At 38.1% G+C, this 14,733-nt stretch overlaps 2 protein-coding genes across 3 annotated transcripts; one reads left to right on the plus strand and one right to left on the minus strand.

Moving 5' to 3' along the window:
• Positions 1-558: 558 nt before the first annotated feature.
• Positions 559-14,625, minus strand: LOC104937486 (uncharacterized). Its single transcript, XM_027288169.1, has 12 exons — positions 13,435-14,625; positions 12,748-12,852; positions 11,907-12,248; positions 11,548-11,826; positions 11,337-11,462; positions 10,824-11,258; positions 5,960-5,983; positions 3,886-3,993; positions 3,289-3,636; positions 2,652-2,924; positions 2,446-2,559; positions 559-1,924 (listed from the first exon to the last, which is right to left on the minus strand). The coding sequence occupies exons 2-12, from the start codon at positions 12,833-12,835 to the stop codon at positions 1,296-1,298; spliced, it is 2,766 nt and encodes a 921-aa protein (XP_027143970.1). The 5' UTR covers positions 12,836-12,852; positions 13,435-14,625; the 3' UTR covers positions 559-1,295.
• LOC109140383 (low affinity immunoglobulin gamma Fc region receptor III) lies at positions 5,043-9,395 on the plus strand. Of its 2 annotated transcripts, none has more exons than XM_019267089.2 (9): positions 5,043-5,347; positions 5,958-6,110; positions 6,271-6,354; positions 6,531-6,794; positions 6,987-7,229; positions 7,361-7,504; positions 7,619-7,669; positions 7,938-8,012; positions 8,760-9,395. In XM_019267089.2, exons 2-9 carry the CDS (start codon positions 6,080-6,082, stop codon positions 8,765-8,767), a joined length of 900 nt encoding a protein of 299 aa, XP_019122634.2. In that variant the 5' UTR covers positions 5,043-5,347; positions 5,958-6,079; the 3' UTR covers positions 8,768-9,395. The 2 variants fall into 2 exon arrangements, with proteins under 2 accessions (XP_019122634.2, XP_027143435.1); XM_027287634.1 differs by lacking the exon at positions 5,043-5,347 and adding an exon at positions 5,435-5,548.
• Positions 14,626-14,733: the final 108 nt, after the last annotated feature.

Raw genomic sequence — 14,733 nt, forward strand, 5'->3', positions numbered from 1 at the left:
TGGCAGCCAGAGTCAGAAGTCTCAGTGGTTATTGTCAGACTTTGTTACAACAGAAGAAAGGTGCGTTTTGTCTTCTCTGAATGCTGATAATGATGATTTAAGGTTTTAGACACAAACCACACAGAAATAACAAAATGGTGAAGGAGCCCTTTGGTTCCCACCTGGAGGATGGCATATCATTAAAAAATGTATTTGACGGGTATTACAATGTTTTTTTCAGCATAATTACTTCCTCTGTTTGTTTCTTTGTGTATTACAGAGATATTTGTTTTACATGTAAATAAAAGTCAAACTTTTGGGTATACATTTCTACAGCTGTTTAATTTCTCTTTCTCTTTGTTCATATCAGACAGGCTGAATCACAATAAAAATGTATTCATTCATTTTTTGTTTACATGTCATCATGGTTTATTTGTTGAAACACAAACACACCTCTACAAACTATATTTAGTCAGTATAAAAAGACATTTACTGATTCATACAAAGAAGATTGAAGTTCAACCAAACAGGCAAAAGGTATTCATGAAAACATCAGAAACAATAAAAACAGACAAGTTCATCTATATCTCAACTATAAAAACATCATCAAATACTTTTAATTCAAATTATTTGCATTTTTTTCTTAGGATTTGATTTCTGTGCTCTGCTGAGCTCAACAGTTCAACATGATAATTTGGGATTATTTAATCGTACATCGTACAAAGTATTATATGGACAGCCTCATATTAGTTTCCAAGAAATAAAACAAAAGAAATACAAATTCAAGCAGAATATACTCAAAACAGGCAACATTATGAAGCAAAATGGAACAGAAGAAAAGAAACTAATCAGAGGAATATGAAATCAATAATCAATGGTCAGGTGTGCTGCTGTGGTCCTGCTTGATGTCCACTGCAAATACTATTATTATTGTCATTATTACTACTATTAGTCATATCTCCATTAAAGTTATTATTATATTATAGTATTATTATTTATAATACTATAATAATTATTTATTATTATATATAGTTATTATCATTAATGATCATTGTTAGTATTGTTGCTGTGCATCTGTTCATGTCCGTCCACAATGATCCAACTTCCTGCCTTCCAGATCTTCCTCATGTTGGAACTGTTGGTCTCTGTGCAGTAAATAATATTATAAAGAGCACAGTCTATGCTCTGTATGGAGAGTGTCATGACATAACTTCTGTTATGATTTGTCACTGTATACATCAAATTTAGAGAGTGAACTCCAGATCTAAAATGCACATTTTCTAAATGTTGTTGAAATTTTATGTCAAGTAAAAGAATCAGACCACTGCATCAGTGGATGACGGATCATTTTTCCCTTTTTCTTTTCCTTTTTGCCCCCCTTCCTTCCCTTTTTCCTTTTCTTCCTCTGGCTGCTCTACCTCAGGTTTCCTCTCAGTCTCTTTCTCCACCTCTATCAGGGCTTTTCTTTCTTCCTCTAACTCAAGTTTCTTCTTAGTCTCTTCTCTCTCTTTCTCCAGCTCTTTCAGGGTTTTATTCATTTGCTCTTTGTCTGTCTCTATTTTTGCCTTCCTTTCTGATATTTTGATAATCAGATCCTCTGTTGTTTCCAGTAGTTTCTCTATGTTCTGCAACAGCGCCTTATATTCTCTCTTTCTCATCTCTAGATCCTCTTTGATCTTTTCACGCTTCTCCTTTTTTTTAATGTCTGTTTTTAATATCTGTGTGTTGTCTTCCTGTAGTGACGTAAGTTTCTCTCTCTGGTCCTTCAGATTCTTCTTTTGCTCTGTCAGTGTTGTAATCATCTCTGTTACATCTTTCAGTTCTTCTTCCTTCTTCTGGAAGTCCTCTTCAAGTTTTTCCTTTCTATTGTCCAAATGCTTCATCTTCTCACTTATTGTCCCGTGTCTTCTGTCCTCCATCAGAAGATCATCCGTTTTTGTTTTTTCTGTGTGGACAGAAGAGGTGTGTGTTTAATTTAAGGTTCAAACCTGTGTTATTTATGCAGTGTTGGCCTCTGCTGAGAAATGTTTGTAAGGGTATGTCATTGTATACTACTAGTACTAATCAACCTACATCATAAAACAACAAGACTACCATTTTAAATCATAATGGCCAACAACAATGAAACTCATTTGCCGAGTGTGAATTATAAGTTTATACAACCACTGAATATTTTGTGACAAATGTTGCTCTCACATGCAGACACTTTTTTAGACTTTCTTTCTTTCTTTCAGACCCTTTCAGTGCCTTTTTTTCTAAAAAGAGACTAGCGACAAGCCTGACCAGAGTGGATGTGAGAAAAGCTGTTGTAGTCTCCGAGGCTCAACAACTGTATTTTATCATGTTGTAGAAACGTGAGATTAAAATGACTTGTTTGAGTCAATGAACGACCTAAAACAACAATCATCCAAGAGATGTGAAAGCAGCTCAAGGTTTGGAAAAAAGTTCAATGAAGTTGCGACTTACCAGTTTGTCTCATTCTCCACATAATAAAGACAACTGCACCAATAAAGATGAAGCAAACAAACAAGGAGATGCTGATCCGAACAGCAGAACTGGACTGGACCACAAAGAGTTCAGCTGAAATGAAAAAACACACAATATGTTTTTAAAACTTGACTTCTCTGTGTAACACAGTGATGACGTCAGTAACTCCTAAACTATTTTCTTACCTGGGACATGGATGTGTGTCTCTCTGGTCTGGGTGATCGTCTTCTGTTGGACTCTACAGGTGAAGCTGTTACTCTTCTCTACAGTCACTCTGCTACTGACAGTATAGAGGTCATCAGGACCTCTGACTGTCTCTGTAGGTCCAGCAGAGAGGAGGTTTCCCTCAGCGTCCAGCCAGAACACCTCAGGCTCTGGATACCAGCCTTTAGATTTGCACTCTAACAACACGCCATTGCTCACTGTGGACATGTCTACTTCAGGTGAGGAGACAGAACCTAAGAGAGAGTAGAAATGTAAAGTTGTCACAAAAATACAATATTATACATATAATACTACTATATTACAGTTGCTTGTAAATGGCTCTTACACTGTTAAACTTACTTCATTTTTAATGCCCTTTGATAACTCCAAGTACCCCATATGCCCTTCTGCTGGACCCTATGATCGCGTCAAATGCCCCTTTGGTCATCAAAGGTACTGTACTCCTCTAGTCTTGGGGCCCTTCTGTTCAAACCACGACCTTTCTGTGATCCAAAATACCCCGGTGCTCATCCCAAGTACCCTTCTCTTCCTAACTGTGTTAAGCATATAAAGCATTTATACTGTTCCTGAAAACACGATAGATTAATACCAACTTACCTACAGCAAGCTGGACCACAGATTCTGTGTCAAGTGTGGGCAGAAAGCATTTGTATGTTCCTGCATCAGAGAGTTTCACTTTGGAGAGTTTCAGTGAAATGTCTCCACACTTTAAATTGTTGATGAACAGTGATGTTCTCCCTGTGTATAATGCATGCTCTTCGAGGAGAAGCTCCACACCACCTCGCCTCAAATGGACAAATCTGGGATCGAGGTCTGGTCGGGCCCACTCTACAGTCATACCAAGAGCATCCACATCCGCAGGAATTTTCAGGTGACATGGCAAAATTATATCATCACCAACAATCGCCACTATTGGCTGAGATGGATCAATCACCTGAGACTGACCTAAGGGAAACAGAGACAGGGTTTGCAATGATATAATATTTAATGTACGAATATTCAGTGTTCAAGACACTTTTATTCGCTTGTTATTAAGTATGCACCCATCGAACTTTGACAACACGGACTAAACTGTTAATGATTTACAGCAAATTCATGTAATTATATGCTGCTAGAGTACAAAGAGAAGAAGACAGCCTTGTTTGGCCTCGTATGACTATGAAACATTTATCCATGTGTTTGTGTGAAATTTACCTCCACAGGAGTGTGTGAGCAGAAGGAGGACCACGATGTGATGCAAGACCAGTGCACTGAAGTCAGTGACCCGCGGTTTCAATATGAGTCTGTCCATCGTGTGGAGTTCTGAAAATGAAAATAAGTCAACGCTAAAACATGTGAGACCAATTCAATCTAAAGTTTATCAACGTTTTTTTCTGTTGTTTATGTTTATTTTCATATGTGTTATAGTTATATATCATTGTTTACATTTTATGTAACAGGAAAAGGGTTCCCACGTGCAAACACGTGGTATTCTTTGTAACCTGTGATTTAACACTGATTTGTCCTAAAGCAGCCAACATAAAGTGACAAATGAACCCACTTTCATATAGACACCAGTAATCAAACGGAGGGGTCATTAATCTCATACAACGTATATATGAAATAAAGTATATCATTTATGTAGAGTATTTTAAGTACTTTTTTTTTATTTCTGCACTCTGATTTGTTTTAATTGTACTTTGATTGCAAATATTGCAAAAACACAAAGCCTAAAATTTGTTATTTGCCTGTTTTTCATAATTAATGAGTGGCTGTAACGTGCTGATGGCCTTTCCATTTGATTCTTTGTGTCAAAACTGTATAAAAAGTGGGTTAATTTGTCCCAGCATGAAATGAACCCCACTAGTTGACCTTGGTAACATCAAAAAATCTTAAATAGACACTTTTTTTTTGTCCTAAGAAATGCTCTGAGTAGGCATAGGCGCTTCCTGTTGGTCTATTTGTACATCATTTTTAACAATGTAACAGAAGACATTAACTTTTACTGCATTACAAAACCCACAGATGTGTATAAATGAAGACTTTAGAAGAAAGTTGCAGTTTGACTTTTAAATGAGAAACAGCTAATAAAAATTTACAATCAATACATGTTGAAAAAAAATCACTAAAATAATCTTTTATGACATGTTGTACTCGAGAGCCTTTTGAAGGTCACAGTCTCGTATCCCTCAAAGAGATTTGGCGAAGCTAAGAAGGTTCTTGAGTCCGTCTCACTCCACGTTGGTCTTAGTCTTGACTTGGTCTCAATCCTCCAAAGTCTTGGTCTTTTCTTGGTCTCGATTCACCCTAGTCATTGTTTGGTCTTTGATTAGAATTAAGTGTTTAATGTAAAAAATCCTACGTACCTGTTGTGTGTGTCTCCTTGCCTCAAAGCAACAGTCGTCTGTGTGGCCAAAGTTTGGGATTATCAAAAAAAAAAAAACTGTACTTTCACCCCGCCTCATGCAATTTAGATAACGTGTGTGACAAAGTTTTGGTATCTCCTTTTTAGTCAGGCTCAAATTAATGACATGGATAGTAGAGTATCACTCTGCATGCACAATGTTCTGCATCTGCATTCATGTTTGATTTGAGCCTAAAACTCGACGTTCTGAGTCTGCAGAGACTTTTTTCCTATTGAGCACAACAAGCCAATCACAGCAGTAACCATGTCAGAGTGAGTTATATTTTATCTAAAGTCCTGTGTGTGTGTGTGTGTGTGTGTGTGTGTGTGTCCTTGTATTGAACTTTCGTTTTCCAGTGTGTTTTTTTTATGACCTGTTTTATCGGTCCAAACTGAACTTTGGACTTTTTATAGGTCGTCTGTAAAATATTACAGTAAAGTCAACAGGATGAAATGAAGAAGGTGTGTCAGTAGGTAATGTGAATAATACAGTAGGTGTATTATGTGACTACAGACTGAGACTTTTCTGATTTGCTCATGTTAGACATAAGGAGTGGGTTAGAAAAGAGGTTCTACCTCAATGTGACATTTGTTTTTCTAATTTTTAAAGTTTGTCTATTTTAATGTTTGTTTGTTTGGCAGATCCATGTGTGTGATTATTCAGAGTAATTTCTTTGGCATCTTAGACCGAGGGTCTAAGGACAGATTGTAAAGCCCTCTGAGGCAAATGTATTTTGTGACTTTGGGCTATACAAATAAAATTGATTTGATTTAAAATTGATTTGATTTGATCTCAGTTTGTCAAATTATATGCACCAAAAATCAAGTTTCTGTCGCCATCTACTGACATGTTGCTTCATTGATTTTTATTTCTTGACCTCAGACCACCTCCATCTCTCAGAAACTCCCCTGAAACAGGAAGGGGAGGAGCGGATTCTCACTTGACAGACATGACATGATATTTTAAATTTAGTCTGATGTTCAGACAGTCAGCAGCGAGACACCATGGAGGCCACAGCTCTCCACATCAGACTGTGTGAGTACTGAATCTGTTTAAAGCTACGGACATATATGAAGTCACTCATTGTGAACAGACAGTTATTTGGCTTCAAATAGAAACTTTATACCAGTGATGGACCAAATATTAGACATTCACATGTTATATTTATGTTATATATATGTTACGTTTGAGGCAGCGTGCAGCTCTCTCGCCTCTCCAGTGATGACTGTTCTGTTGCTACTGGCTGCAGAAGTTGACTTCAGTTATTCTCAAAAAGCTGGTAAGTAGAACTTTCAAACTTTACAATGTGATGTATATTTAGTGTCATTTTAATATACTATAATGAGTGTTAATGAACCTGTGTGTAATTATGTACTGCATTTCAAATGATTTTGTCATTTTATTGGAAAATGTTTGGTTTATCACGACTCTTTTTACTTTGCGTCTCTTCCTTAGATGCAGGTTTTCCTCAGGTCGTTCCCAACAGTCAGCAGCACTTTCAATATGAGCCTTTTGTTGTGAGCTGTGAGGGACTGGAGGGGTTGACTGGATGGATAGTGATGAAGAAGGTGAAGGAAACTGTTCAAACATGTGCTACTAGCTGGTCGACATCACAGGGACCCTGTACAATTGAAAATGCCTTTCTATCTGACACTGGAGAATACTGGTGTGAAATGGGAGGAGGGAAGAAAAGCAAGACTGTCAACATCACTGTCACTGGTATGCAGTTAGTAACACTGTTCACATCCCCAGAACTTATAGGACAATGATCATTAGTATTATTAGGAGGATGGAGTTGGGTTAACCTGTGTTCTATTGCAGAAAGATTTGCATATTTTCAAAGTAAAACAGTTTTTAAAACAATATTACACATTTTTATGTCAATGACACATTTTCAAAACTTGTTGTCAGCTGGTTCTGTGATCCTGGAGAGTCCCGTGCATCCTGTGATGGAAGGAGACGCTGTGACTCTGCGCTGCAGGATGAAGCCGGCGTCCCCTAACCTCACCGCTGATTTCTTTAAAGACAGACATCTGATGGAGAGCGGCTCTGCAGGAAACCTCACCTTCACCAGCGTCTCCGGGTCTAATGAAGGACTCTACAAGTGCAGAATCTCTGGCGCTGAATCACCGGAGAGCTGGCTGCATGTCAGAGGTGAGATATACCAGTGTTCTTTATTTTATCTTACCTGTTTTGAGTTGTTATGTCCATAACGTTACATCTTCAGAGTAATCGTATAGAATCTCGTTTTATTTTACATGCAGCACAAACTTTTATCTCTCCAGCTCCAGATCATGAAGATCCACAGGCCCTTCAGCTCTCTCTGCCACTCTGGATTGGTCTGGGTGTTTTTCTTTTCTTGGTGACTCTGCTGCTGCTGATCGGATTACTGCGATGTAGGAAACAGCAAACATCAACAAACGTCAGAGGTACATAGAATACGAACAGAGAAAACAAAGTTTGCTAAAGGTGGCTGTTCTGGTTGTTCCTGATGGCCGTCACGTCACCACTTTTGTTTTTTTGCTGTCTTTTTATTCAAACAGACGAATCAACAACCTCAGCCTACTTCCAGACTTCCCCCTTTCCACAAACAGGTTAAGAAATTACTTTTAACATATCATAACATAATATCTGTCAAACATGTAATAGAAACAACGTCAATGTCGTTGACCTGGAATGATGCAGAAAACTGATTCACGCCTTAAATACACCTCATTGACAGATTTTTGTGATTTAAAAAAAAAAAATCTATAATCATCAGTACTTTGAGATTTTCCTTTATTTGTTTATTTTCATAAAATGTGTGTTTATTTATCTTCCTGCTACTTACATGTAATGTGTTGTACTTTTTTTATGTTTCAGTGTCAAGACAGGCCACTGTAGTTGTTCCGATTGATGCAACATATGCTATGGTCACCAAAACCATGATGGAGCAAGGTAACACCTTTCACAAGTCAACATTTTCAAACCTGTTTTATAAATAATGTTGGTGCCTCAACTTGTAAATGGTGAGAACCACTGAATAGTTTTTATATAATTATAATCATTAAACGTTGATCCATTTTTAAGCTGCATTAGCCTGAGTGTGTTGCAGTAACTTTCAGACCTAGTGACAGTTTCTCAGACAAAAACCACACGAGAAACCCACAGGCAGAAAAAGGTAGATGGGCCTCTCAGTTCACTGACAGCTCTTGCGCTGGCTGCTTTTAGTCATGACCGATTTCCGAGTCATGAAGCCACAGTGAAAATATCTCACAACAATGTACGTATTACATTTATTTTTATCCGCACACTTTAAACTATCTTGCAGGTCATGAACAGGTCTAGATGCGCCTGCATTACAGTAAATACCATGAAGGATTATCTGACCGCGCTGTGAACAGATGAGGCAGTGCAACAATATGTCAGATATTATTATTTTAAAAGTCTGTTAAATGTTATCATGCATTTAGACTTCAATTTGGTTTGGTTTAGGCTTTTGATTGGTCTCCATTGACAGCTGTACATGATGATGACATTACTTATGATCAAAAAGTAGAAAACAGACAACATTACTAATAGCCAAACAACAACACAACACGTAGCAGTTCTGCGATGGTGAGGGAACATTTTCATTGATATTGTTGTGCATTAGCACAAACATGAGTCTCAAAGTTTTAACTTTTGTGACTTTGTGTCTTGTAGGTTACTGAGAGCAGCGACAGCTGACTGGCCAAAGGAGAAATGAAAGCTCAGTAACGTGCATGAAAGAAGTCATACATAGGACACATATACAGGAGCCTTTAATGAGCACGCATGTTTTGTAATAGTTTTCGATAGTGTTACATTCTTCGTCCCCTCTGCTGCAGAATGACAGCTTTGTCACTGACCACTGCTTCTTCAATATATATATTTATAAATGCTGACTTAAAATAACTAGACATGATTCTTCTTCATTATCATCAGGTGAGAGCGAGACTTTAATCTAACTCAGTGTCACCGTCTATTTCAAGAGGTATCAGTTCATTAGAGTTAAACCGCATCATTTCCTCTTCTCACATCGGATTACAAGAACAGCGTCACTGCTGCCTTTAAAAATAATCACTGTGCTCACAAACTGTGACAAATACTCATACTAATATATGTAATACTGATTGTTAGGAACGATCAAAATTACCTTTTCCATGAGCAAGAAGAGGGGTATCAAATACTGTTGTTGTTGAATATTGTGTAGTATATCTGTTTATTGTAATATAGAATAATAATAGGCTACATCAAAAGATGTTCTACATCAGATTGGTACATTGCAAAAAGAAAAATCAAACAACAAAAATTGTCATAACCTGAATAATTATTAAAATGACAGGAAAAATAAATAAATAAATAAATAAATAAATAAATATATATATATATATATATATATATATATATAATCAAGGCTGGATGTCTGAAATTTCAGCTAATTAAGATAAATCTGCATGATGTACGTATAATTGGTCTATTTTTGTTTATATACGACCAAATTGGACTGTTTTTTGTTTTCTATGTTTTTCTATATTTTCTGTTTCTATTCAGCACCATAATTGTTAGAGATGTGAAGAGGGAGCAAAGGATTCCCTCCAAGTTTCTTTGTTTTGGAGACTGAAAATAAAAGTTGACTTATTTTTCCAGCACATCTCTCGTCTGGTGTGATGTTTTCTCTTCCACATGTTGTACCTTGCCACCCTGCAGCTCATCTTGTTACATCCTGCCTGGATGATATGAGTGCAGGGAAGGCTCAAACAATCGTTATGGAATGTATGTCTTTGGTTTGGTTGATGCTAAGCATAATTTCTCTCCATGTCTAATTAAATGTCCTGGTAGTTTTGTATTCAGTAAAGTTCTGCCTCAACTTACGTCCACCATCCTAGTGTTGTGTATATTCATAACAAAAGACCAAAGAGGTTGATGGCCATCAAAAGATGGTTAGAGATTGTATGAGTTATTTATGAAGACAGTAAACACTGTAAATAATCAATCAGTACAGAGTGATTAAAGTTTAAGTCTTTAACTAACTCACAACATCAGTGACTGGTTTTATTGAGTGTAACAGAAACTGTTAACAGCCATGTAGATATATGAAACCACTAATATCATTACCAGTTCACAGAAATATACACAATATATACAATACCTTTATGACTGAAAAGTTACTGACATAATAAAGAATAACACCAAAGCAAATGTTGATTTTTTTTAGTTTTCTTTTTGTCCCTTAGAAATCACGTCATAAATCTATACAATCCCATTGACTGTACGATGCTGCCCCCTAAAGGGTCGGTTTTAGTAATGGCAATAGATTAAACAATCCTGAGCAAATGTTACCTGTGCAATTTCAGTTGAACCTGTCGGATACATTTAATGAAATTCTATAATAGGAAATGCACAAATGGGGATGATGGTGAGGGTAGGAAAGTGGCATTAGACTTGACTTGATTTGACTAGACGCTGAATGTTGGTAGAAAATGACAAAACAGTGGCCTTGTGTGTCCCATCCATTGACCTCCCATGAGGCATTGGCATTTTCATGACTCACACGGCCACTAGAGGTCCCTGTCAGGTAGATTTTGGTTGAGCCCAATGCTGTCCTGTACTGACAGCCTGTTTACTGTTGAATAGATGATCTGCTGTCTTACAGTTCACCTCCAGTTTAGCTGATTATTTATTTTTAAGCACATTTTTTATTTATCTCTGAATGGTATGGCTTGAGTTTCCTTTATTTTGCTGATCATTTATCTCCTCTAGTTTGTTTATTAATTTCCTCAATGATATTGTCTAACTCTGTCTTTTTCTCTCCCACCATAGTTTCCCCATAATGCACAGCCTTCAAAATTGTGTCTACGTCCTGTATTTTCCTATTAAGCCTCGCCTTTGTCTCTAGAGAATCTTTTTTCAATCCTTTTCCATCTTGTTTTTGTGTCTGGATCGATTCCTTTTCTGATAAAAGGTCATGCATGTGTTTTGAAACAACCGTTTTGTGAGACGTTAATAAATGAAGCAGCACCATCACATCTTTGTGTTCTTCTTGTACTTTCTTTAACTGTTCATCAAGTTTAGTTTTTTTCTCTGACATGACCTGCAGTGTTTCACTTTTCTCCTCAACAAGCAAGGGAGGACGTTCTGTGTTGGTACTTCCTCTCGTTGCTTTTGTTGTAAAGTTGCGGCCTGCAGTAAAGAAAACAAAGAAACAGTGTAAAACTGATAGAGACAGAGGTGGAGTGCACAAAATAATGGCTGACTTACTGTTTAGTCTCCGTCTTCGTGTCCACACTACAAAGACAACTGCAAGAACAATCATGAGAACCACAGCCAAGCTGATGATGGTGATGATGTGAGCAACAGAGCTACATGGAGGGCTGAAGAAATCATCTGTAATAATAATAAAACAAAGTGCACCAAGAGCTAGAACTCAGAGATTTGAGCCTAACATTTATGGATAGATGTTATTTCCCACCTGAAACATAGATCTGTGTCTCTCTGGTCTGGTTGATGTTCTTCTGTTGGACTCTACAGGTGAAGTTGTCGCTCTTCTTCACAGTCAATCTTCTGCTGACAGTATAGAGGTCATCAGGACCTCTGACTGTCTCTGTAGGTCCAGCAGAGAGGAGGTTTCCCTCAGCGTCCAGCCAGAACACCTCAGGCTCTGGATACCAGCCTTCAGAGTCACACTGTAGAACCACCTCTTCATTGTTTTCAGTCCTCATTAAGTTGATGATAAGTGAGGAGACTGTACCTAATGATGAAGAGAAGTTATCCTTCAAAAGGTCACATCAAGGTTCTGCCCTGTTAAGTCAATATAGTTTGTCCACTCACCAACAACAAGCTGAACAGAAGAATCCCTATTCAGTGTGGGAAGGAAGCATCTGTATGTTCCCTCATCGGAGAGTTTTACTTTGGAAAGTTTCAGTGAAATGTCGCCATGTTTCAGTTTACTGACGTGCAACGAAGTTCTTCCCACATAGAACGGATGTTGTTTAGTCTTTAGTTCCACGCCGTCACGCCACACATAGACAAATCTGGGATTCAGATCCGGTCTCGCCCATTCCACAGTTTGGTCAGAGGCATCCACAGCTGGTGACAAATGGCATGGCAACATGATATCATCACCAACTGTTGCCACAATTGGCTCTGGTGGACCAACAACCTGAGGCTGACCTGAAAAGAAAAGACATGGTCTTCATTTTGAGAAACTGATACATCTGATATATGTTAAATCAGGATAAACAGCCATCAAGTTAGTTTATTGTGTCATGTTAAGAGGATTAAGGAACTCTTGTTGTACTCATGTAATGATTAAAGTGCAATAAAGCCAGAGCTGTAAACAGTGTGTCACAGGACACATCATGTGGTCTGAGAAGAGCCATGAGTAGAAGCACACAATAGATTGAAGGGATGGTTAACCTGTCTGTTGACCCAGAGTGTGATTTCTTGTTTGTCTGAGGATCTTTGGGGCTGACCAACCAAGCTGCTGTCAATCCAGCCGATTGTGAGGCCTATATAAGATCCTGGTTGAGAACCTGGGCTCCATTTACTCTCAGAGAGGTTTTTCCTGTGGTTGGTTCATCTAGCTGTTGAGAATTTGCTAAGTAGACCTGAGTTGTGTAGTTTGTTTAACTCCATGTTAAAATAATGTTGTACAGTGTGCCGTATTTACCTCCACAACGATGTGTTAGGAAAACAAACAGAGTGATGGAAAACCAAAGTGCAGATGGCAGCGAGTCGAGGTCTACAGAGCCCGCCATCTTTCAGGTGAAGCATCCTAGAGTTTAAATAAAGTATTTTAAAAAAGGTTCATCCGTACAGAGGACACACACGTTTCATGTTTTTTTCCAGTCTGTGTGGTCTGCTGGCTTCCTGGTCCCTCTCTTCAGCCGATCAACCAATACACCTGCAGATGATCTCATCAATGCCAACACACCATAACACCATAAAACTCCAACTCATTCAGCGAGAAGGTGCAAGATCATTCAGCCTGTTTCTTCACTTTCTAGTTCTCCAGGTAACTTGTGTTTTCTCGCCTCTCCAGATCAGTTTGCCTGCCTGCATGTTGCTACGACCAGATTCAACTTCACAATCCAGACTGTACCTGCCACCTGAAGCTAAGTCACTGTCTTTTATTCAAACGTTGTCTTTGACTGATTACAGTCTCCTGGTCGGAGTTTGTAATTGATTTCACCCCCTCAGCTATAACGCATACATTTTAGGCTACTCGTGTTTATTGGAAAATAAGTAATAATACTTTACAGTAAGACCAAATTACAATGCAGATCCATGCAATAGTGAGAAGAATTTAAACCAGTGATATCCAATGATCAGATTAAAAATAAAAAAAATAACCTACCTTTTGGATCTTAATGCAGTCACCTCCTCTTACACAGTGAAGAGATCTGCACTGCCCAGTAGTTCAACTTTATTCTGTTAATCACTAAGCTGCACCACGTGACTATGATCTGTGAGCTGCATGTGACTTTTTAACTGTTTATCGGCTGCAGAGTTGATGTAACAAAAGAAATGGCCTCACATGCTGAAATCTACCATTGAACAAAATGCATTAAAGTATCAAGTTTGCATTTTCTGTTCTGCTGAATTATTTATTGGCAGCAATTAGGATTAATGATACAACAGAGAGTTGAGGCAGACTACAAGGGAAACAAGGGAAAGGACAGCTGCAACAATCTAAACAAAATCATAAGAAACGTCACTTACTAATCTTTACTAATTAACAAATCACAGGGGGATAGCACCCCTTAACTTAGTGCTTAAAAAATATCTACTTATGTATGCATATAAACTTATACCTGGCCCAGTCCCCAGGTCATGAACAACATAAGTACCCCAGTGAAAAAATAAACTAATACAATTATTCACATTTATAATACTGCTACAGCAAGCTTGAGACCTCAAGTGGACGTTTGAGGAACTGCAGTTTTTGGCACTTCTGCACAGGCTTCACTTCACATACCTGACTGTGTGTAGACATTAACCCCAAAAACAAACATAGGAGCTTTAACTGCAGCTGTAACAGATGTTACAGCTTTAGACGACAGTAATCTAATCTTAATTCAAATGAATAAGGCAGGGCTTTGATTAGGCCAGTGAGCCATGTGCAAACATCTAGGAGAGCCTTGCTACTGATAGTTCACCATCTGAGGTGGACATAGACAGGAGAGTCGAGGAACCATCCGTACATCTTCAGAACTGTGTATTAAAAATGATTACATTTGCATTTCTGTGCTAATTTTCATGTTTTAGCATGCTTACGTGTTAAACTGAGACAGTGGTCAAATTTATCTGCATTTATATATCTCTATCTGCATCGACATGTAAGCGTGGTCACTGTCTATTGTGCTCATTAGCTCCACCCTCTGATATTTTTGTAAGCACTGGGGGTATTTCTAGTGCGGCTCTCTGTCTCTCTGGTTTTCGATCTAAAACGTGTCGACAGCAGAAATAGGCCACACAGGAAGAGAAACTTCCTCATCTACCTTGCACTTAGGTCTGATGTTTAGACAGTCCGCAGCAAGACGACATGGAGGTCGCAGCTCTCTGCATCAGGTTCTGTGAGTACTGACTCTTTACTTTTGACATTCATAAAATCCATATGATAGAGTTTGAGTAAAACATCTAACAGTGGCTGAAC

This window comes from Larimichthys crocea, chromosome XIV (genome assembly GCF_000972845.2).
Source record: "Larimichthys crocea isolate SSNF chromosome XIV, L_crocea_2.0, whole genome shotgun sequence".
NCBI classification, from domain to species: domain Eukaryota; kingdom Metazoa; phylum Chordata; class Actinopteri; family Sciaenidae; genus Larimichthys; species Larimichthys crocea.